At 31.4% G+C, this 24,872-nt stretch overlaps 1 protein-coding gene across 1 annotated transcript in view; it reads left to right on the top strand.

The window, feature by feature from the left end:
- LOC118205188 (U2 snRNP-associated SURP motif-containing protein) overlaps positions 1-24,872 on the top strand; it is a 134,258-nt gene that overhangs the window by 75,796 nt on the left and 33,590 nt on the right. Inside the window, exons 12-20 of the mRNA XM_035377485.2 lie at positions 3,008-3,112; positions 3,364-3,430; positions 5,027-5,190; positions 6,800-6,962; positions 7,064-7,143; positions 7,241-7,328; positions 10,234-10,335; positions 21,068-21,245; positions 22,194-22,319. Coding sequence (XP_035233376.1) covers positions 3,008-3,112; positions 3,364-3,430; positions 5,027-5,190; positions 6,800-6,962; positions 7,064-7,143; positions 7,241-7,328; positions 10,234-10,335; positions 21,068-21,245; positions 22,194-22,319 — 1,073 coding nt within the window. The remainder of the gene's footprint in view (positions 1-3,007; positions 3,113-3,363; positions 3,431-5,026; positions 5,191-6,799; positions 6,963-7,063; positions 7,144-7,240; positions 7,329-10,233; positions 10,336-21,067; positions 21,246-22,193; positions 22,320-24,872) is intronic.

Below are 24,872 nucleotides of genomic sequence, written 5' to 3'. Positions count from 1 at the left end.
TAATATATATATATATATATATATATATATAAATGAACAAAAATGACTCAATTTTATGTTTTTCTTGCTACTTCATCAATAAGAACTTGCATGAAGGAATTCTTTCTCTGAATGATCAATAATTTTGTTCATGCAAAATTATTTAAAAGCAGGTTTTATGACCAGTTGCATCTTCATTGTTAATTTTTACTCAGTGCAAATTTCATTTTAAATAAATCATAATTAGCAACAGTAGCTGAAGATTTTAATTCTGTTTACATGTTATTATTCATTTATTGAAAAAAATGGGACTTTCATCTTAATAATTTCTGTTGAACCATCATTTGTCTGAATAATTGAAAAATTCACATAGTTGGTTTATCTGTTTTTAATCAGAAATGTATATATACTGTAATGTAAATGAAGCATTTTTTTTTCCATGTAACATATTTATTACAATTTATTTACAAAAACTGTAATTTTGCAGAATCAGGACTCTGGATAGTTGGAGTTCTTTTGGGGTTTGTTTCAGATACTTTTGTGATACCTTTTATTATAATTGTTCTTAGTCAAAATTCCTTGAATATGAAGTGTGTGAGGCTGCAGTTGGCAGCCCATGATAATGTAGTTATGTTCATTTTTTAAAATATATTTTGAGAGGATGTTTTTTATCTTCACTTTTCTAGAGTTCAGTTAATTCATATAAAAATATTTACTTGGATTTCTTCTGTAATCATAGAACATTTTTGTGCTTTTAGGTACAGTTTGTTTGAAGTCTCATTTACTCAAATTTTCAATTACCTTGAATTTTCCTCCCCTCACTTCAGTTCTGGGTAATGAAATGTTGAGAGAGTTACTGAAATCATTAGAGGTTCCCCCCCCCCTCAAGTTTGAAGTGCTGATGAAACAGACTTTTAGACCTCTAAGATTGTCACATAATTTTTTTGCGTGTGAGAAGGCAAAGGATAACATAACAGTGTTTAGAACCTACCAAGAATTAAATCTCATTTTTCTCTCCAATTTTAAAAATGCATGCATAGAAATCCCAGAAGTAACTAAAAAATGAATCCATTTTTGAATACCAAAAAAATTACTACCTGTGTGTGGGGGGGGGGGAATACTGATTTTTATGTCAAGTTCCTTATATATAATGAAACTACATTGATCAAAGCTTCAGAAAATCTAAAAACATTATTTAAAAAAATTTAAAAAAAGAAAGAAAGAAAAGGATGAAAGGAAAGAAAAGAAATTTACAAAGAATATCGAGAAATGTATTAAAGTATTACAGCTGTACTTCTCTCTGGAAAACAGACAGTTGGCATATGCATTATAATTCGTGTTTTTGTTTTCTTAGTAAATCCAAATTTATTTGGACAAATTCGTCAAGAATCATGGAAAATGTATGTTTTTGTTGATGATCATAGACTTTCTTAGGGGGCCTTTGACTTTGAGTAATTATTTTGTGGATTAGTATTTGAAGATATTTCTCCTAAAACTTTTAAAGTAAAAAAAAAAAAAAAAAAAAAAAAAAAAAAAAAAAAAAAAAATTATTAGAAATGTTGAGATAACAGGAATCCGCAGTAATTTTTGTAAATTTGATGAAATTTTCTAGCTATGCCACTTTATGATTTGAACTTTGGATCCCCAATGGCTAGTCAAACATACTTTAATTGAACGCACACAATGAGCAGTGCCCTTCTCTGGAATTCAAACTCTGAACCCTCTGAAAATTTATGAAAATTACTGCTGATTCCTGTTCCTTCAACATCTCTAATAGTACTTTTAAAGTTGTTTAATGAATCATAAAATGCTTTACCAGATTGAATGCTGCACATAAAAATGTGATTTTATTATAGCAGTAAATTGTATTGATTGTTTTTTATCTTGGTAAATACTGTAGTAATTATATTTCACTTAAAGAATATGCCTTTGTAACCATCCGTTATAGAATTCATTTCTGAATTTAATCCTGAAGAACACTGTACTAAACATAATAATTTTTTCCATTAACTTGGAAGCTGTTTGCTAGATTTTCATTGCTTGTAGATCTCTCTCTCTTTTTTTTTTTAAAGGAACTGTAATTGCTTACATTCATAAAGGGGCAGGAAGTAGAAATGAATTCAGTTTTAAAGCATTAAAAATAAAATATTAAAGTTGTATATACTTTTTAATTTGAATAAAACTTTTACTAGTTTTTTCGTTTAACAGTTATTCTCTCTTTTTATTTACTGTTGTCCAAATTTGAACAGTATGTATTTTTACACCATCTGCATTTTCTTCTATTCAGAGAAAGAAAGAAAGAAAAAATTTGTTTAAGAAATCTTATGAATTAAATGTTCTTAATATAACTTATAGGTAGAATATAAATTTAATATGTATCAGTCAAATCTAAACTCTGATCTTTAGGGTACAAAAAGAGAACTTGCATACTGTAAATAACATTTTAGTTTATACAAATTTCTTTAGTGCAGGGAATTCAGCAAAAAGGCCATGCGACTAGAACATGTAAACAGGATTTTAAAAATTTCAAATTCCTTCCTCTTTTTGGGGAAAGGGGAATAGTTTGATATAAGACATTTCAAGACTTCCCTTCCAGAATTATAGGTTATACTTTGTAATTTTCTGTACTAATAACAGGCTACAAAAATTTGAAATTGATCACCATTTCATAATTTATACAAAAGAAACACATTAACTTTAAATATAAAATTAAGCTTAAATATCTTAGACTGGCATAGATTTTATATCAAATTCTATTAAGTTTGAGGACAACTGATGTAGGTAATATGTTAACCTGCCCCCATGAAAAAGGTCCTTTATAGTTGACCTTACCTCAAAATTGGTAATTTTTTATAAAATCTACTTCGAGTCCAAAGGGTGTTTTTTTTTTAATTAATTATATATATGTAATTTGTTTAAATGAAACTTTTTACATATCTCTCTTCAGGAAAGTTGATCTTTGTATGGCCAGGGTTGTAATCATATAATCATGTATTTCCTATGCCTTGTCTTTTTTTGTATGTTGCAGGAGTTTATTGTGCCTCATACACCGTATGATCGAATTCGTAGTGCGTGAAGGACCGATGTTTGAGGCCATGATAATGAATCGTGAAATTAATAATCCAATGTTCAGGTAAAGTTAGTTATCTTCAGGGTGTTCTCACGAATAAACCTGAAAATAATTTTTTTTTTACAATTATGTTAAATGCTTCTGTCTGCTGTTTGATGTATCATTTTTATTGATTTGTTTCTACAGTTAGTTTATAAGAATTGTTTTTAATTTGATGATAAATTTTGTTTATTAGTAAGAGGAATTTTCTGACTAAGTTTGTTACATTAAATTATATTACTACTCTCTAATGTTTTTAAATAAATGTATTACAGGTTTTTATTTGATAATCAGAGTCCTGCTCATGTATATTACCGGTGGCGATTATATTCTATTTTGAAGGTTTGTCTAACTTTTAACTTTATTTTGCATGATTTAACATGGAAAAAATATACTTCTACTGTGTATTATATGCTAATACGTCTATGGATTTTTTATATAAGTGATCCTATAGTGTGGTCATTCATATTTATAATACCTTCAATTCATTAAACTGCCATTGTATTTTCATAATGCATATATATTAAAACATTCTTATTTAATTATTATGCTTAAATAAGTGTAGGTAAAAATATATTTATGGGTTCTTGGCGAAAATTGGTGGTACATGGACACCGAGTTTGTGCAGTTCTCTGACCTGTTATTTTGGCTTTATTTTTGGTGCAAAAATCACACCACTACACAAAGCAAAAATAACAGGTCAAAGAATTGCACAAACTCGGTATACGTGTACATGTCGACCTAAACACTAAGTTAAAACACTTTAAAAAACATCAGATTGCAAATTGGTGGAAAATTTGTATTGGATGTTTCTGTGAAACTGGAATTTCGAAAGTACTTCTGAAAATTAATTGATTGTTTTCTATAGTCATTAAATAGAAAATTGCAATCTGCCCATTTAGGTGACCTCTAAAAATCGTTCTCTTTTCTTTATCTGTGCATTCTAAACAGCTATTAACTATGACTATTATAAGCACATATTTTACAGCCCTTGCAAAAAATGAGCTCTTTCTTCTTTGAATTAATGTTTATAAATATAAATCCTTTATTCATGGCAATTTAATGGGAATTGTAATAGTGTGAAATATTAGTCATAATATTGCATGGGCCAATAATCATAAGCACCTGCCAAATGATGGAAATTGCATGTCGTATAACTATAAATATGTCTATAAATATGTATGTCGTATAACTATAAATATGTATGTCGTATAACTATAACTAGTGTTTTAACTTAGGTTCTACTGATTGTTTCTATATATTTAGCAAGCATGTTTCATGAAATTCTGATCTTGATATGGATTTGCTTTCTTTAATTGTCATCATAATATGTACCCACTGCCAATGTTTCATTTATTATTCAATCAGCTATAGCCATCAGACTGTTTCATAATTGATGTAACTTATGTTTTGAAGTTTGCATCATTTATATATATTTTTATGACTCAACAAATATAATAAATAATAACTTCAAGTATCTGTCTAAAATTACATGCAACATGAGTGAGAGTAAGTACTCTAAAAGGCTCAGAAAAACCCTTATAAAATAAGGTATGTAATCCCCATCATTGAGATTTGGGACACTAAAATAAAACATGCACGCATGCATTTGGATTATGAATGTATTAAAATTCAACATAGAACAAAAAGAAAATAGAAGCTTTTTAAAAATGAAATGTGGTGGGAACAAAAAAATTTAAAGGTGTAATGAAATAAATTTGTGCGAGTCCCCATGACATAACAAGCAAGGTTTACATTTTAACACAAAACTAAAAATTTACATTGAAGTACAAGAGTTCTGCTATGAGATCCTGTATAAGTTCTTTTATGCTATGATGTCTAAAATGAAGTGCTTAATAATGAGAAACTTTTTATTTTATTGAAACTAATTTAATTTTTTATTTAGCATTTATATCAGTTTTATATTTCTATTTGTAGGGTGATCATCCTAGTAAATGGCGCACAGAAGAGTTCTACATGTTCAAAAATGGGTCGTTATGGAAACCACCTCCTCTAAATCCTTATCTTCAAGGAATGCCCGAAGAATTAGTTGAAGTTCCACCAAAGCCAGTTGAACCTAAAAAAGGGTCCTTATCTGACAGGTAGCAGAAACATTGTGTTTTAAAATTATTTTCTAAATGCTTAAAAGGTTTTAAATTATAGTTGTTATTTTTATTCCTTCCAGTGATATTCTTTGAAAGCATTATTTTAAGATGTAATTTCTTTTTTATGTATAATTTTATGCATCTGTATGAAAATTGATTAATTTAAGTCCATAAATTTCAGATTTTTTAGATGTAGAAATGGGATATCTTTAATGTTGTAAACTTTTTTTTTTTTTTTTAAAAATATTTTAAAAGGTTTTTATGTATTCTAAATGGTATGACTAACAGTATCTTTCTATCTTTGTTTAATTAATTATTCTTTATTACCTTTTTCATATCTGAAAATTAAATTAAAAATAATTATTATTAGTAAGAAAGAATATATTAAAAATCTTAAACAAAAATCAAGATAGGAATGTTTGTAAAATGTAGTTGTATGTAATTAACAAATCTATTGATATCTGATTTTAAAAAATGGATTTTTGCAGGAATATCAAGTAAAATCCGATTTTTTTTTTTTTTTTTTTTTGTATTCGTTTTCTTCGAATTTATTAGTTCACAAAGCATAATGAATATTTGCCTGTGTTTACAAAATTTTGGATGCCAGTTGTAATTATCAGATTTTATAAGTGTGTAGAGACATTAGGATTTTTGGAAGCAGGCAAGATGAAAAATTAGCAACGCCTCTGCCGGGAATCAAACCACTGACCTCTGGAATACCAGCCCAGCGTGCAGAACTACTACACCACGAAGGCACGCTAGGAAGGCAAGAGAAATACCTTATATACTCCCCTTTTTAAAGGGCAACTGGGCTTTTCAGGGGACCCAATCGCCAAATCCTGGGTGAGGAGAATCATCATCTAACACCCTTTTAGTTCGAGCACCACTGTAAAGACATAGTTTTTTTTTTTTTTTTTTCTTTCTTTCTTTTTCTTTTGAAGCAGGCAAGATGAAAAATGAGCAATCACCTTTGCCGGGAATCGAGCCACGGACATCTGGAATACAGGCTCAGCATGCAGAACCACTACACCACGAAAGCACGCTAGGAATGCAGGAATGATAATAAGCGATTGATAATTTCATTCTGTACATAATTTACGGTGAATAGTACTTGTATATAGTGCGAATGAAATGCAATTTTCCATCTATATAATAATTTCACAATTTTTTTTAAATAAAAATTCCACTTCAGTGTTGTGTTACAGGTAAAGAATTTAAAAGAATATTTTACAAATATGTATTTTGTATGAATCATCAAAAAGCTGGTTTCCTTGAAAGATTCATAATTTCAGCAAAAAGTTGTTCTGTTGAAGGACAGTAGCTTTTGCTGGTCATTTACAGAATATATTAGCTGGATTCTTTTTATTGTACTCTAGTACAAGTTTTTAATGTCATTAACTTAGTTATTTTGCAAAGAATTTTGATGAAACATTTATAAATACTTTTCAGATTTTAAGTAAGTTTTCAGTACCCTTGTTTTTATGCAAGTATAAAACCCTGTTTTAATACTTGCATAAAATTAAATTTCATCTATTCCCCCTTCTGAATTTGTCTCTATATGTATTTAATTTATTACTGCATTTCTTTGTTTCCTTCTGTATTTCAGCCAGAGAGATAAATTTGAAGATTTACTTCGTAATATAACTCCTGAGAAGTACAAAATTGCTGAAGCTATGATATATTGTATAGAACATGCAGAAGCAGCAGAAGAAATTATTGAATGTATAGGAGAAGCAATAGCTTCACCTGAAGCACCTCTCTATAAAAAAGTACTTTTATTTTAAATACTTATTTCTAATTTACTTTTGAATTTAAAACTAAAGCTTAATAATTTGCAATTTGTTTTAACAGCTGTTTACTTTCCTTTCAGATTGCTAGATTGTACCTGATTTCTGATATACTGCATAACTGCAGTGTGAAAGTTGCAAATGCTTCATTTTATCGAAAAGGGTATATTTTCAATCTTCCTTTTAGTAATGCTTTTACCTTGAATATTTAATTATTGTAGACTTTCATTTAAAAAAAAAAATGTATTATCCATTCATAGATTTCAAGTCAAACTTCCAGATATTTTTAAAGACTTGCATGATATCTTCCAAAGCATAGAAGGCAGGTTACGAGCAGAACAGTTTAAGGTTAGTTTTTTTTTTTTTTTTTTTTAAATTATTATTATTATTATTTTATTTTTATTTAGTGTTGTTGTTATATATTTTTATCAGAAATAATCTCTCTTTTTTTAAGAATTATTCATTTTTAGAATTATTCTCTATATGAAATTGCAATTTATAAAATTAAAATATTGCTGTAAATTTACACAAGTATTTGTGTTTATTTCATTGTATTTTTTAGTGTATTTTATAGTATTATGCATTATTTTCATATATATATATATATACAGGGTTCGTACAGTCTTGAAAAATACTTAGGTGTTTTTGGTCCTTGAAAAATACTTAGGTATTAATTTTGGCCAAAACTGGCCAAATGTCTTTAATTTTACTCATCTGATATTTCTGTTTGTTATTTTGCGACTGCCGTTTTGAATGTGAATTAACATTTTGGAGGAATATTTTTGGGATTGACAAATATGCATTTGATGGGTTAACATTTGAATTATTTCCTACTTTTCAATATTAAATGGTGGATACTCGAGTTTTAGAAGCACGAGGTCCTGTTTCAATTGTAGCATAAACATTTCGAAGCAATTCTTTTTTTGTGTGTGAATGAAGATTTCGTATAACATTACATCAAAAAATTTTCTTTTTTTGGGGGGATATGAGTTCTTTTATTATATGATGTGAAATTTGACGACTTATTGACATTTTGGTGATTTCAAAATCAGTTTGTATACAAAATTTTTAATTCAGAGATTTGCAAAATTTGGACAACTTTTTTTTACAAACATAACAATATTGATAAATATCATAAAAATAATTATAATAAATTAAAATGATGTTCAAGAAATAATATTAAAGTAAAACATTTTTATTTTCTCCTGCCATATTTTAAAGTGACATGGAAATATTTTGATTCTGAAAAATAAACTAGGTAATACATGCTATAAAGCACAGTTTCTGAAGTACTTCTTATTGGGGGAGAAGCTACTGTAATTATTTAAAAATATTTTTTTTTATGTTTAGAGTTTCTCATGTAGTTGTTTCTGAATATTTACATGTGTATCAGTTTCCTCTTGAAAATTTACTTTATCCTTCTCTTTTTTGAATTTTTTCTCAAAAATCTTCAGTCTTTTTGCTCTTGCAGAGTGGGTAGGGATAATATTTCTCTTCAGGTTTAAACCTTGCACTTTGGAAGGTCTAAAGGCAAGATTTATAGACCTACAATTTCCAGAACAATGTGACAAAATGAAGAGTGTCTTCATGGTATTAACACCTACAATTTCCAGAACAATGTGACAAAATGAAGAGTGTCTTCATGGTATTAACACATAGTGGATGTGTTTTGTAGGAAATTTGTGATAAATTACTCTTTTTTTTTTTTTTTTTTTTTTTTTTTTGAGAATTTTCGGAAGAACAGTGAAAAGAAAATTATTTGAATTTTCTCCTTTTGATCCCAGAAGTCTTTCTCTTAATGTGTGTATCATCCCTTTATTTTCATCTTTCTACTTCATACATGTCTCTGTGTGCCATACGTACTTCAGTGCCTTCTCTAAATTCTAAAAATTCTGCCACATTGGCTCCGGCACCAATCCTTATTTTATATTATTTCATATTTATTCTCAATCACTAAAGAAATCAAATTAGCAGTTTCTTCTATACATTCTCAGAACAAGCAGTTCTTTAGAATAACAGAAATCTTTTAATCTAAAAATTCTAAAATGAAGAGAAAATTCATTGAAAAAGGTATTGATTTTGTAGAGAGAGAGAGGAAATTATTCTTCAAAGGTACATTGTTGAAACATTAACAAATTTGGAGATGAAGCAGAGACACGAGAATATTTTATTATTATTATTATTATTATTATTATTATTATTGAAATAAATAAACTTAGAAAATGTGTTAAAGAGAAGGAAATTCATGTAAATTAGCTAAAATATCTGGAAAAATTTCAAGTTAAAAAGATGCATAAACATTTTGTTGTTATTGCTACAAAACATAAATTTTGTGTAATTTTTAATGTATAGTTATACTTATGAATCAATATCATAAATTATAACTGCTGTAAAATGTTCTTAGTGCTTTTTAATGGATATTTTTTAGAAATAGAAAATATATATATATAATTGTAACTAATGACTAAGAATATCTAACTACATAATTTAATTATTTTAGCTAACTGCTTACCCTTAGTTATCTCTACATATTAAGATGAGTTATCTCCTTTCCTTAATCTGTATTATTCTTCGAAGTAACTCTCGAATTGTCTGGATAATTTTGGGATGTGCATAAAGTCCTACATATGTATCCTGAATTGTTATGTCTGCTATGCCACTTGACTCATAATTAATACCATAATTTAAATAATGAGTAACTTTAAAAAAAATTCTATTCTGAACATTAAACACAATTTATGGCAGTGTATTTATATCTTTTAAATATAGTATCTAGCATTTGGCCATTATGGAATTCGACTTGTACTTTATCCAGGAAATTTTCCATAACTCTTGTTAGAATTTTGGGTTCTAATTCATGACTTGCTTGTCAAATAGTGGCTGTAGTTGCAGTATGTTTTATGGCTTAATCCATACACCTTTTCCTTTAAATAGTTCCTGGAAGGGGGTATATTATACAGTTATTAAATCTAGTGATCACAGTGGTGAGTAAAACTCGCAGGAAATTATGCAAATGCCAAGAATTTTCCTCAAAGAAGCCAATATCTGTCACTGTCACTAATTGATTACTTGTTAAGCCTTTTCCAAATATTAAAAAATTGCAGTTTGCTTGTTGTGTCAAAATAATTGGTATTGATTTTTCAAAGTAAAATTAAATAATCTCCGACAACAAAACAAAACCTTTGGGGGGGGGCTTAATATAGTATGTAATGCTTATACATTTCTCTCTCTCTTTTTTTTTTTTTTTTTCCAGCAAAGGGTAGTAAGTTGCTTCAGAGCCTGGGAAGACTGGGCAATATATCCGAGTGAATTCCTTATAAAATTGCAGAATCTATTTTTAGGTCTTGTTCCACTGGTAAATATGCTTCCATTCTTATTTCTTTAATTTAGTATGTTTGATTTAAATTAAAATTATTAAAATTCTCTTTTAAAAACTACAAGGCTCCCACTAGCCTGGAAAATCAGAAAAGTTAAGAAAATGCTTCAGTTAATCCTCTCAGATAATAAAAAGTTCATTTTAAATAGCATGCAATAAACAATGCTTGCAGATTTTGAAAAGAAAGCAAGCAAAAAGTTTCTGCAATATTTGATTTTCTTGCAGAAAATATTTTACCAAATTTATATCTGATTTCAATTTTATGTAGTTACAGGTGTGAGCACTTTTTTTCACCTGTTAGTGAGCTTTTCTTCACTCTTTTCTTTCGGAATGTAGCTATTCTACTGCTGCTGTCTTTAGAAGTGTAATTGGTATTCAAAAATAAACATTACACTTAAGAAGTCAGTTCATTGTGTAGTTATTGCATATTATAACAAATAATCCTAATAATTAAACACTCATTCAACCATTGCAATTCTGAATGTCTCAATTTTATTTTGAACGATCAAAATTTTTTTTACTGTGAATTGTGTACTGTTGTAATAAATTATTATTTCAAAATGATCACCCCCCCCAATTTTTTTTATTCCCACATGCTTTATTAAATAGTTAATTTGCAAAATCCATGTAGATATTCTTTCTTTCACAATAATAAATAATAAATTTTTATGCCATTCTTAGTTATGATATCATATTTTATAGTAAATATGTAAAGTTACTTTAATTGTGTATGCTTAATTTATTAATCATTTGGTTTATATGATTACTGCGAAGATTTCAGGGCTATCTGCATAAGGGGAGGGATGCATTCATGGAGCTAAACTGGATTTCTAAGCTAAACTGGCTCGTATACATGTCACACATGTGGAAAAAAACTCATGCAGCCAGCCTGTTCATGGGATTTGAACCTTGGACTGAACTACCAGTGTTCAGCGACTTGGCGGCCGGTGGGCCCTATTTGTTAATGAATTCATTATGTTTGGTTAGGGAAATTAAAACTTAAATTTCAGTGGGAATCCTGTTTTGAAATTAAAAATTTAGAACGTTGTTCTAAAAGTTGATGTATGTGGTTTTTATTATTTTAAATTATCTGTTTCAATATTTATATCATTGCTAAAGTTCAAAAGCCATTAATGTGCATGTAACCTAGCTGATCTGCAGATTAGCTGATTTCTTCCATCAATGTGCCAAATCGAGAGTTTTCAGTATTTTACTTAAGTAATGTGCACATTAATGGCCTGTGTATCGTTAAAGTTGAAAAGTTTGTTTTTCTCATTTTCTTTCCCTGCGCCTTCCCTTTCTCCCTCCACTTTTAGCTTGGTTTCACTAGTGTCTTGTCTTGCAGGCTATTTTTATTTTTAGTTTGGTTTCCTTGGCATCTTGTCCTCAATGGTTATTTTAATTTCTCATATTTTGTGTCAACTGCCAGGGTGTACCATAGCTACTTCTTTTTAAAATTCAAACATGAATTTTTTAAACCCTAAAGTTCAGCTAAATGCAAGCAAGCACTGAATGGATGAGTAAAGTGAAGAAAAATTCTTCGCATTAAAGAAGATTCGAAGTTTAATAGTATTTTAATGACAAAATGAAAGTATGATTCCATAGTTAAAGAGAAAGAAATTCCAAGAAGAAAGAATTATATGAGAAAGTGTGAAAAAGTTTGTTTATGCCAAAGAATTTGACATATTTTATTCTACTCAGTTTTCTATTGGCCATGTTAGAAGAGACAGAATGATCAAGCAATTAAATACGCTTTCTAAAATCAAAGCCAACATAAAATTGTTTGTGGATTTATGCGAACCTTGTCAACAAAAACAAAAAAGGGTTGTTATAAAGTGGATTATTTCATCGTATATCAATAGCAGATGCCACTCAATACCAATGATTAAGTATTTCGGAAGTCCTATGGTTCTAAACCATGTAAATATGTACCTCCACATCGTAAAATTACCTAAGTAGTGAGCAGAAATGGGAAACCTACATAAAAAGTTAGTTTGATGCAAGCTAGAGGTAGCCAAATTAGCTTAAGAGGGTTTAAGTGTAGGAAAAATCATTAAGTCAAAAGTTTTGATTTCCCCCCCCCCCCCAATTAGTCCAAAGAGGCTTTGTCCTTGAGGGACTAATGTTTTCCTTTTGCGATTTTGCATCAAATCACTCTGAATGTCCGTTTCACTTTTCAAACTGTTGCCACCAAGTATTATCACCCTATATTATATCTGAAGAAATTAAATAATGAAGAATCTGCATAAATGTATGTATGTTTTTTGTATTGGGATAAAACAACTCTACCTAGAGCCATCAAATTTTGAATGAGGTAATCCTACTGTGAATATGTACATCTGGAAGCCCAAATTTGAAATTTGGAATTTGTTTTATCATCGATTTCATATTTTGTAAAACTTCAACAATTTTTTTATTAACAAACTCAAAGGTTTCAAAGTGATTCCAGCGCGTGAGACTGTGTATCGGAAATTCGAAAGATATGCTCAATTTAAAATTATTTTGCGATATTGCTCTTGAACTGAATTTTATGGTTTAAGTGCGAAGAACATGATATTTATTAAATACAGGTAACACACAAAATGTTAAAAAAAAAAGCCCCTTTGGATGTAATTTAAAATCTGAAACCTTTGAATTTTTTTTTTAATAACATAAATAAAACACAAAATCAAAAAGCAGACAGGAAAGATTTTAGAGATGTAAGAGGCTCATTGGCATAGGCGCTAAATCAGAATTTTGTGAAAACGTGAGGAAATATCCAAGGCAAAATTTAATTCTGCGGCCATGATGTGATTTTTAAACAAACAGATTGATAGCAGTGCAAAAAAGGCCACTTCATAGTTGAACTTGAATAGAATATAGTAGTTTGGCATAGTCAAGTGAGGAATAGCAATTTTAGAAGATTGAGACATCAGTCCTTCGCAGTGTGGGGGCTGGCACTGAAGAGGCGGAGGTGTGTCTATGGCTTTTAGCATGAGGCTAGATGCCATAGTTTCAGCCCATGACGGCTCTTGGTCATTTTTGTGAACTAGGAATACCAGTATTCTAGACAGGAAGCTGTTCAAGTGCTTGCTTATCAATCTGTTAAATTTTGAGGAATAAATGTTGACTAACTTTTTTAATAACAACATCAATTGGTTTAATGTTAAGGTCTGAGTGAATCATATCAGTACAGATGTATCAGGCTGCACTAAGGACTAACTGTAGGGTTTTACTTTGGAAGGCTTGTAATTTTCTTATGTGAGTCTCCGCAGCCGTACCCCAAATGGTACATGCGTACATAAAATTTGGTTGAATATTTGTAGTATAGAGAAGAGCTTTGTTTCTGATAGACAGATGTCTCTTTTGAGCTAATAGGGGGTTAAGTTGGAATCTGACACTCTTTGCTTTATTGAGAGTATTCTCAATGTGAAAATGCCAGAGTAATTTTGAATCAAGTATCATTCCTAGATACTTATATGAGTTTGACCAGGGAATATAGTCGTCAAAGAATTTTAAATTAATGGAAGAGTACAGGAGTCAGGAGCATGTGAATATTGTGGCAGCACATTTAGCAACATTAAGTTTGATTTTCCAGATGTGAGCCACTGCTCAAGGCTTGAGAGATAACTCTGAATTTGTGAACCAATTTATCCGAGTGTTTGTGCTTGGAGAGGATGGCTGTGTCATCTGCATAAAGTGTTAAAGTGACACTGGGTGATTTTGGTATGCCATTAATGAAAATTTTGAACAAAAAGGGCGCTAAAAGACTACCTTTTGGCACGTCACTTAGGATTGGGCGGCGCATTGAAATGATAGAATTAACTCGCACTGAGAAAAAAACGACTAGTGAGATATGAGTTAATTGTGTAAGTAAGTTGAGCCGAAAGATCAAATCACATTAGCTTGATTAATTTTCTCATATGCCAAGTCCTATCAAATGCTTTGCGATGTCAAGAAAAAGTACGCTGGTAAACATTTTGCTACGAAAGCCTTTATGAATGAACTACACTGTCCTCAGAAGCTGGTGCGTTATGCATTGTTTTGCTCGGAAACCAAATTGTTTATCAATAAGGACTTTTTGGCTCCAGAAAAATTCAGCTACATAAGTAGCACAAATTCGTATATCTTAGATAATGAAGACAGGAGACTGATGGGTCTGTAATTTTGAGAATTTAATGTGTCCAGGTTTTTTTAATAGGCACAATAAGTGCACGCCTCCAGCTTTGAGGAAGATAGCAATGCAGTAACATGTAATTTATTACCATTACTAAGAAAAATAAATATCTTATGAGAAGGTGTTTATCATATGATTAGAAATAAAGTCCAATCCTGGGGCCTTTTTATGTTTGAGCTTAGCTATATTCATTAATTTCTCTCTGTGTTTTATATTGTAAGTCCCTACTATTGTAAGTTCCTACTAGGGACTACTACTAGTCCCTACTCCTTTACTAGTTGTAGTCCCTACTACTACTTTATATTGTAATACTACATGGAGAATGGAGAAATTGTTCAACATCATGTTGGAAAGAAGTTGGGATATTAGCAAATATTCCTTCATTATGTGGTGTGAATTGAGTTTGGAGGCTGTTGGCTAATAATTCAGCTTTCTCTGTGTTTGTATGGGCCATAACTGCATCCTTTGCTACGGACAGAATGTGTTAGTTTTGTCTGTGTAGTCTGCTGATGCATGCCAAAAGCTGTTATTTGAAGTCATTAAGGACAATGTATTTGGTGTATCGTGATTGGCTGTACTGGTGACATGATGCCTTGATCTCATTCTGGAGTGTACGGAGTTTTCATTTTAAGTTAGGACTTCTAGTTCTTTGCCAGAGTCTTCATACTTTATTCTTTTTTCGAATTTTGTTTTTAATCTTAGTTGGAAGAATAGAAAAATTGTGGTGAAGGGTGGGTTTGGATACTTCTATGAAAGCATCTGTTAAGGTAGAAGTTTATTGATCAACTGCCTTATCAATATCATCACTGGATTTAATTTCAATGGACGGTAAACTTTTACTATCAAGTTTAAATCAAAAATTGTCCCAGTTTGTTGAGACAAGTTGCGGAGAATTTTGATTAAAGGAATTAAAGTCGATGAGTACGGGGTTGTGATCTGAGGATAGACAATGTTCAATAATCACTTGGTAGTCAAATGGAATATTCTGAAAAAGAGCCAGATCAATAAATGAGGGGGCTTCCCATATGTCATATCGTATGGGGGAATCCGGTATAATAATTTTAACTGAGCCCATTTTAGGAGGCCACGACCAGCAGGATTGGATAATCTGCAACCTCAATACTGATGATGACAATTTAGATCACCAGCAATAATGATATTGTTTAAAATAGTGAGCAGCTTATTAAAATTTTCCACCAGGAATTTGTCACCTTTTCGATTGAGTGATGGAAATAGGCTGAGATCAAGACTGTGGAGGATGAATTTTGAATAAAGATTTTGATAATCGTCACTTCGAGTTTGCTGAGACTTGGTGTGTCTATTCTTCGGTGAGAAATATGATTTTTAATAAAGATATGTGTACCACCATGATATAAAGCACAACAATCTGGTGCTTGTCTGTTATTATGATAAAAATTGAAATTTGCAAGCTTGGGAACTTTTCCTGGCTGGAGTTTAGTCTCTTGACAAAAATAATGTCAAAGCCCTTCTCTTCGACATAGTCACGAAACTCATAGAATTTGTGTATAATGCCATTGGCATTCCAGGTGCATAATTTAAAAAAATTCAAATCTTTCAAAATATTGAATTTTAGTGAATGGAGGAATCAAAAAATTGGAGAGCTACATAACTCTAAAAAATATAGTAGGCTGCATGAGCACTAGAGGAAGGCACTCGCAGCTGAGGCAGAGCATTTTTCAATACTAAAAGTAACTTGCTGTGGTCAATGTAAGACTAATTTGAAATTTGAATAATTGCCAAAAGGATTTCTGTGCAATTTTGGGTGGCATAGGCTTTTTGAGGGAGTGAAAAATTTAGAAACTGGAGGGGTGCAGCCTGTTGCATACCTGTTAAAACACTATGAGTACGAAACTCCGAATCTAACTTTACTATCATTATATATGGGTACCACCGGATGAGAAGTATTATTTTTTTGTGAGTTATTTTTGTGGAAGGGACCAACAGACGGGCCTTGTCGAGTATTGGGTTTAATTGCAGAGTTCTTAGATTCTGAAATTTTGGACAGGAACTGCAGTTGGCAGCATGGTTCTCCAGAGCAGTTCGCACACTTTGTAAGTTCTTCAAATGGTTTTGGGCAATCATGGGCTTGGTGGGGACCAGCACAGCAAACACATCGTTGAAGGCAGGTGGCAAACTTTCGAACTGTGAAAGAACCCCTGGCAGTGCCAACACTGCGAGGGGCCTTTCTTTCCATGGAAACGCTCGATCTTGAGTTCGGTGACATGGTAAATCTCATCAGCTTTGAAACTGTTATGGATCTGGAGGTAGAAGAGTGGCATTGGCATTTTCATCTTCCATCTTTTCAGTTGGAAGATCTTGTCAATTTTAAACACGAGTACATAGGCCGCAGCCTGGACGACATTGATGGGTGTGTTTGAGAGAAGCCCTCATATAACTACTTTAAGGGGTGTTTCTTAATTTAGAGTATGTGATTTAAACTATTTGATTTACAAGTAAAAATCATACTAAAGTATGGTAGTAATTTTCAGAATTAGTTGCGAGTTTAAGAAATTTAATGCCTTGCCTCGATTGGATGCTGAGAGCTTGACCTCTTAAATTTTCAAGCAAAAAGAACCAGTCGAAATGAGGCTTAATGAAAACTGGGGGCGGTAGCTGAATTTTAGACTGCTGATTATTGGGCAGCTGCAGAATAGATTTCTCATTAGGTTCAGGGCTATTTTCTAAGTTCTGGAATTGATTTGAAGAATTTGAAGATACATTTTGACTAGGTGTTTGAGAAGTTGGTGCTTTCTTAGTAACTAAGTGTTTGAGGGGTAACATGAATCCTTCAGAATCAACTGATCTGAGGTGTCTTTTAGTTTCGGTTTTGCTGCTAGTATTATTAGCTGTTCTAGGTAAAGGAGTAGGGATATTGTTATTTTATTTTTCAGCCTTTTTTTTTTTTTTTTCCCCCATCAGTACATTTAGACATTTTGGTCATAAATTCTGCTTCAGTAGCAGAAAAGGGAAAAGCTTTAACTCCTAATCTCGTACTGAGCAGATTTAAGGAAAGTAATATTTTCTTACCCCCTCATTGCGAAGCTGAGCTAGCATCCGGTCCTTGTCAGGATTTTCCTGGTTCTGTCTTTCTAATCAGATAAGTTCCAGTTAAGCTTCGGTGTATCGATTTTTGAGAATGTAGATTTGAAGAGAATTATGAACAAGTTCATCTTTGGTGAGCTTTGGAGAGGTATCCATCTCAGTGCAGGTATTAATTGTGAGAGGTTCAGAGACTTGAGAGTTATTCATCATAGCTAAGACTGCCATCTGGCGGAGCCGCGTTTGGATTTACATAAGCAGCGCTGGCAAGCTCAGAGCTTAAGAGCGAGTGTCCATGACACGAAAAAACTAAGTAACGATTGCCTTTCATTAGTCAATTAAATCTTTTAAATATTCTTTCAGCAACTGAGCAGGTGCCTAGTAGATCTCATCGGTTACAAATCTCAACCAAATAGAAAGTTTAAGTTTCTTGTATACTAAGACCACTTAATAAAATTTTTTGTTTTGAAGCCGCTTGCATCAAAACAAGCAGATGAAGTAGCCTGTAACTTGCTTGATATTTTTCTCCTTTTTTGCCACTCCAGGTATTTTGTGTTCTGATAACGGATGCAAATTTTATAATAGAATCTTAGAAGAATATGTAACACAGTTGTAGCCAGAAATCAAATGCTCACTACGGGGAAGACTGATAACCAAACTAACAAGTGGACTGTGGGCATAGAATTTGTACAATTCATACAGTTAAAAGAAGCCATGTTGGTTGTGCTGAAAATGTGGGATTTTTCTTCTATTATACCATAAAGTGGATTACATTTGATAAATACTGAAGAAGACTTTGAAAAATTATAAGACTCGCAAGAGATTGTGATTATGGGATTACAGTCAAATCTTACTCAAGAGGATATTCAATTATCCCTTGCTTCAACAGAACCACCTATAGAAATACAAGAATTTATTGATAGTAATCATAAACTGCCTTCAACACCATTGACTGAGGATACAATAATAAAGAATATTCAGTTACTGGGCACCTCTAAGGAATCACCTCTGCATATTGAAGTCATCACTGAGTTATACTCAACTTCAGCAGAATCACCATCACAGTTTCGTACAGAGCCTTTAAAGAGGATTAAACAAGACACAGCCTTTATTGTTTGCTCAAAAGCAGCATCATGTGCTCACAAATGTAAATCGTATGATATTTTGTTCCCATAATTTGTGGTGAAATACATCCTTGAGAGGAAGTTTGGGTAAGAATGTATTGAGTAACATCTATAAAAAGAAAATGGATCAGAAAATACAGTGTGATAAGTCCAAGAAAGGTTTAGAAAAGCAAGTAAAAAATATTAGCCGTTTCTAATACAAAGTACCCAAATGTCAATGAAAGTGTCACTGTGAGAATTAAGGTACCCAAAGTAGACAGAGCAAAAACTGATGTCCATTCAATGTTAACTGCAGTTCCTAGTAAAACAGAGGATGGCTTTTATAAACTTGGTACTAAAAGGGGGTATTTTAAAAACTCGTATGCAAAATCTGAATTTAGTGTTTGCGAAAAGAGATTTTTAATGAAAGAAGGTATCTGTGCTGTAGAAATATCTTTATGTCCAACAGCAACAAAACGATCCCTTGCTGTTGGTCAGGGTTTCAGAAAATGTGACTGCAAATCTAAATATATCATTGATAGATGTGCTTGTCACAAAAACTAATTACTATGTGGTTCTAAGCGTCACCAGTCATTAGATTGCACTTAAATAAGCATAATTTTATCATATGTTTTGCAAATTAATTTCCTTAATTGTAATAGTATTTTAAACCATTTAGATCTTTGTATTATAGTTTTTTTAATTGGTTGATGATTAATTGTATCAACTAATTTGTTGAGTGATTGACTATATTAACTTAATTCTTTAGATATCAAAAAATAAATAAATAACATCAAGTTAATTTTGTTAATTGCAATACTAATTTAAACCGGTTGATTCTTTATATTATAGTTTTTTGATTGATGATTGATCTATATATGTAATGGGCAGATTATCTAGGTAATTTGCATATTACCGAGGTAATTTGAGAAATAAAACAATTTTTGTAACTTAAATGGATCACCCTAGTTAATCTGTACATTACCTAAATCAGGGGTGGCCAAACTTTTTCTGAAGAGTGTCACTGTCCGAAAAAAAAAAAAGTATGCATGCCACTTTCAGCTTTTCCAACATGTGAAAAAAAATTATTTATGGACTGATTATGGGATTTTTATTCAAATAGCACATTGTTTTATGCAAGTCTGATAAGTGGACATTTAAAAAATAATATAATAAATAAAACATATGTACAAACTAGGGTTTTATTGTTAATAAACATTTTAAAACTTTCAATCAGTTAGGTTATGCATAAAACATGAATAATTTGGAATATTTAATTCTAAATAACTATTAAACAGTCAGTATTTAATTAATGTGGTTTTTGAATATGTAACTTCTTTTATTAAGTCGTCTCGATTAGGGTTAATTCTTGAAGATGCTGACAAAATTAGTTGTTTTAGGTGCATATCAGTTAATCTTGAACAATATTTTGATTTTATTATGTTCATATAAAATTTTTTTTCTCTGATATGTTGATCCAAACCTACAATAATATCTGACAACCAAATCGTGTAAATTTCGAAAATTGCTTTTTGATACAAATTTCCAAAATGCAATATAATTTAGATCACTTGCAGGTGTAGTAAGTTACTTATATTTACTTTTCAGTGTAGTATGCTGCTGTAGGTCAATAATTTCGATTTGGACTTTTCAGTGTAGTATGCTGCTGTAGGTCAATAATTTCGATTTGGATTTCAGTTGGCTAACAGTTAACGTCTTTTTTAGAGAAACTGAATCATATTTATTCTAATTTGATTATGTGTGTATGTGTCATCGGAGTTGATACAGATGATGATATTATTTTTTTGAATCTTTTAATTTTTCAATAAGTCTTCGCATGCCACTGTTAAAACTATGTCGTGCCATGGGTTGGCCATCCCTGACCTACATAATCTGTCTAATAACTAATTTCTGCACTTTAGCAGTAACATATAAATCCTTTATTTACCTGTTGATGAAAGTGCACTTAATTACATTGTATACTGATTCATAAACTATGTGCTTATTTTTAAGTAATGCTGTACTAGAGTAATTTTTATCACTTTTGAATATCTTTGAGGGTTGAAATCATTTTTGATAAAAAAATTTATACTTCAACTGTTGAAGTGGAGGTGGTGGGGGGATAAATTTTAAAAATCTTACGTAAAATAAAAGGAATTCAGTTCATCATAACGTGTTGTATTTGAAAATGGAGGGCTTTTTTTAAGTATGTTTTATAATGATCCTCTCTGATTATCGTCCCCTTTTTGTAAGTAGTTATGATTTTCTGTAAATTAAGTGTTACATAGTTTATCTTTTTGTTCATGAGAAATGCTGAAATAATCATAGCAGGAATGATATTTAGCATTTAATGCAGACATGAATACTTATTTCTCACATTTCCATTTTATAGTCCCGGGATTTAAATGATGATAGCAACTCATCACATGCCATTCAAGCTCAAAGTGCTGATTCAGAACTACAAACAGCAGATGATATCGATGGCATTCCTTTATCCACGGATGATATTGATGGTGTTCCTCTTGAAGGACCATTAGCAGAAGACAGAGAGGATATTGATGGTGTACCATGTATGTTTTTTCTCCCTTATTCTAAGTGTAAAATTTAGGTTTAAATCACTAAGCCTAAGATTTACTAGCAGGTTATTCAATAAATTAGTAATAGTTCTTACTTTATTATTTAATTCGTAAAAAATGCAGGAATAAATGAAGAGCAGGTTTATTACAAAATTCTGTGAAAATAGCATTGCTAAATTTATTTGTCATCTAACATTTTTAAAACAATTGAATGAAATGGATTATAGGAAATTTGCATCTTGATCATATATTCAAAAAGCAGTCAAAGCATGTAATTAAAAATATTAACCATTCCTGCAGTTTTCTATTCATGCTTTTTGTACTTAGCAATTTTTGTTTAACTTGGGATTTGCACATTATAATTCAGTTTTCTTTCTGATATTGAATTTTATTAGGATTGAAAATTTAATTGCACAAGTAAGTGTTAACTTTAATGTAACAAATGATAAGCAGTAAGAAATGGCATAAAGGGAAAGAATTTGGAGGTCTATGAAGGTTCTGATTAATCTCTGAGATTACAGCATAGCAGTAAATTTGTAGGATCACAATAAAACTAATTAATTTTTGCAAATATGTTAATTTTTCTGCATATTTACTGCTATGCACTCAAAACTTTCTAATTTTTTAGAGGAGAAACTGCATTTGGTCACAGTTCAAATTTTTTAGCAATGCAAAGCAATGTTCATGATAATGATGCATTTTGTAAAGTAATGAGGAAATGTATTAATGCTTTAAGAAATGCCTGTGATTTATAATTGTATAAATTTTTAAAGAGCTGATGCAATTGTTGAATGATTATAAAGATGAAGAGAAAAACAAAACGTTTGAGTGTTTTCTATTTAGAAAAATCAGCTGTATTCAATTTCAGCATATGTGTTATAATAATTTTTTGTAAAAACATCTATTAAAAATACATCTGGAAATTACTTTATCGTTTTTCAGTGAATGATGATTTGGATGGTCAACCAATGGAAGATATACCACCTCCAAAAGAAACTAAAGATATATCTTCTAAATTTAAACCTTCTAAATGGGAAACTGTTGATCCAGAAACAGTTGAAGCTCAAGGTATATATTATTTATATATATATACATATAAATTTGCAGTTTTTAGTGCTTATCTATTTTCCCATAGACTATAAAAGTTGGAAAAGCTCACACGGAACATGTGCCAATCATTTTCTAGCATAAGTTTGAAATTTCTATCAAGCTTCATTTGAAGAGGCAATCAACACATACAAGTTACAGATATAGCATAGTAATCAAGATTGCAATTAACACAAAATAAATAAATGAATAAAGCAATAAAGCTCAAGCTTTGAGATAATATGGCGGACATTTTCATTAAAACTAGTGCCAATCATTTTAATGGTCAAATTTTTTCTAATGGCATTTAGTGCCACACCATTTCATTTAAATACAAATTTTATATGCCTTCGAATGCACCATTTTACTAAACTGTCTGTCTTTCATTAATTTGAATATGTATACCAGTAAAGCTAGTCTCATAATTTTAGAAATACGTACTGCTTGCTGACCAAAAACGTTTTAAATTTTAATGTTTCTTAAGGGAAAGAAAAATGGCAATTAACATATATCCTTCTTTTCAAAAACTAGCTGATTGTGTTATGACTGCAGAGTTTCCGATTCTTTTGATTTAGGTGGAGACTCCTGATCTCAGACCATACTCCCGCAAACCCGATTTACAACTATTTCACCTAACTTTTTCTTATGTGTAAAATTCCTCATGATTTTATGCTGCTTCGCTTAATATATATTTGCACCCAAAAAGTGATTTTTAAGAAAGCGCTTTGTTTATTTTTAAAGGTTATATATACAGTAGACTGCCACACAAAGTTTCTTTCTTTCTTTTTTTTTTTTTTTTCTTTCTTTTCTTTCTTTCGTTTTTTTTAACAAGCAAAGAAAATAAAAATGTTCACTAAACTGAGCGAAACGTTCAATTTGCTAACATTGTGCTTATTTATGGCAAAAATATCCCAGGCCTTCTCGGAACCTTCCCCTCTGTTGAGTAAGTGATTTCTTACTCACCCTTGCAGTGTCCGCTCCACCGCCCGCTCTCGTCTTACTGACACGTCCACTTCCTCCCACTCCTCATTGTTAGTTTAAGCCTGATAGTGTTTGCGAACCGGTCAGAGTTAATTTCTTATCTTTTATTGTGTTCAGTGCTTGTGCTTTTTGGTTTTGTGTTTTTCATTACCAATTTAAAATGTCAAGAAAACGAAAGAAGGTTGTGTTAACAATTGCGCAAAAACTAGAATTAATTTCCAAAGTAGTAAACGGTGCTACAAGGCAGCAGATGGAATTGGATTACAGAATATCGGAAACAACAGTGCGTAACATTCTAAAGCAAAAAGACAAACTGGTGAACTTTGCATCAATGTGGGACAGGGCTTCCGCAATGAAAACGCAAAAAAATATGAAGGGTACCTTTGATGAGCTAGACATGGCATTGACAGAGTGGTTAGCTCAAGTTCGAAAAGAGGGTACTCCTGTAAATGGTCCTATCATTGCGGCGAAGGCAAAAACCTTTTTTGAGTTGTTAGGCCTGAAAGGAAATTTTAATGCGTCTTCTGGCTGGTTGACTCGTTTTAAGCAGCGACATGGAACTCAAGAAATTGGACTTCATGTGGAGAAACTTAGTGGTGACCAACAAGCAGCCGACAATTTCCACCATGAATTTGAAGAATTTGTTTTAAAAGAAGAGCTATCTTTTGAACAAATTTACAATGCCGACAAATCGGAACTTTTGTGGAAATGTCTTCCCACTCGCACTTTATTTGAAAGTGAAAGTAAAGTGGCGGGTCATAAAAGCAGCAAGGAAAGGATCACTATCATGTCTTGCAGTAACGCTACCGGTGGACACAAACTTAGACTTGTTGTCATTGGAAAGTCCAAAAAAAAAAAAAAAAAAAAAAAAACGAGATCTTTCAAAGGCACAAGGATAGAAAATTTGCCCGTTACTTTAACCAAAAAAAAGGATGGATGAACCGAAACATTTTTCAAGAATGGTTCGAAAAAATCTTTGTTCTTCAAGTGCATAAACATCTTAAATTGAAAAACCTGCTTGAAAAAGCTGTGCTATTGATCGAAAACGCATCTTCTCACCCAGCAACAAGCGTGCTAAAGTTTTCTGATGGACAAATTTTTGCAAAGTTTCTCCCTCCAAACATTACTGCTGATCCAACCCATGGACCAAGGAGTCATTGCAACAATGAAGAGAACATACCGAACCAAGCTGCTAATGACCAAAATTGAAAAGGTTATGATCTGAAAAGAGTTTTGGAAACAGTACACAATCTTGGCAGCATCTACGATATTGCATCTGCATGGGACTCAGTGAAACCGTCAACTCTCATAAAATCGTGGAGAAAACTGATACCTAATGTTGAAGCCAACAACAACTTAACCCCTTTGAGTTGTGAAGAAGGGAATGAAAATGTAGACACATCCACAGCAACTCTTGCCGATATGGTGAAAACAGTTCCGGTTGGTGAGAACGTCGATGCTGAAAACATTAACGAGTTGTTGGAGTGTGACGTCAATGAACCTGGCTTTGAATGCTTGACAGATGACGAAATTGTGAAGAAAGCAAGGGGAAAG

The sequence above is a fragment of the Stegodyphus dumicola genome, chromosome 1, assembly GCF_044657685.1.
Source record: "Stegodyphus dumicola isolate Sdum_Otavi_A_Nest chromosome 1, ASM4465768v1".
Taxonomy (NCBI): domain Eukaryota; kingdom Metazoa; phylum Arthropoda; class Arachnida; order Araneae; family Eresidae; genus Stegodyphus; species Stegodyphus dumicola.
Note: the sequence above shows the minus strand (reverse complement) of the source record. Positions and strands in the feature narration are given on the sequence as shown.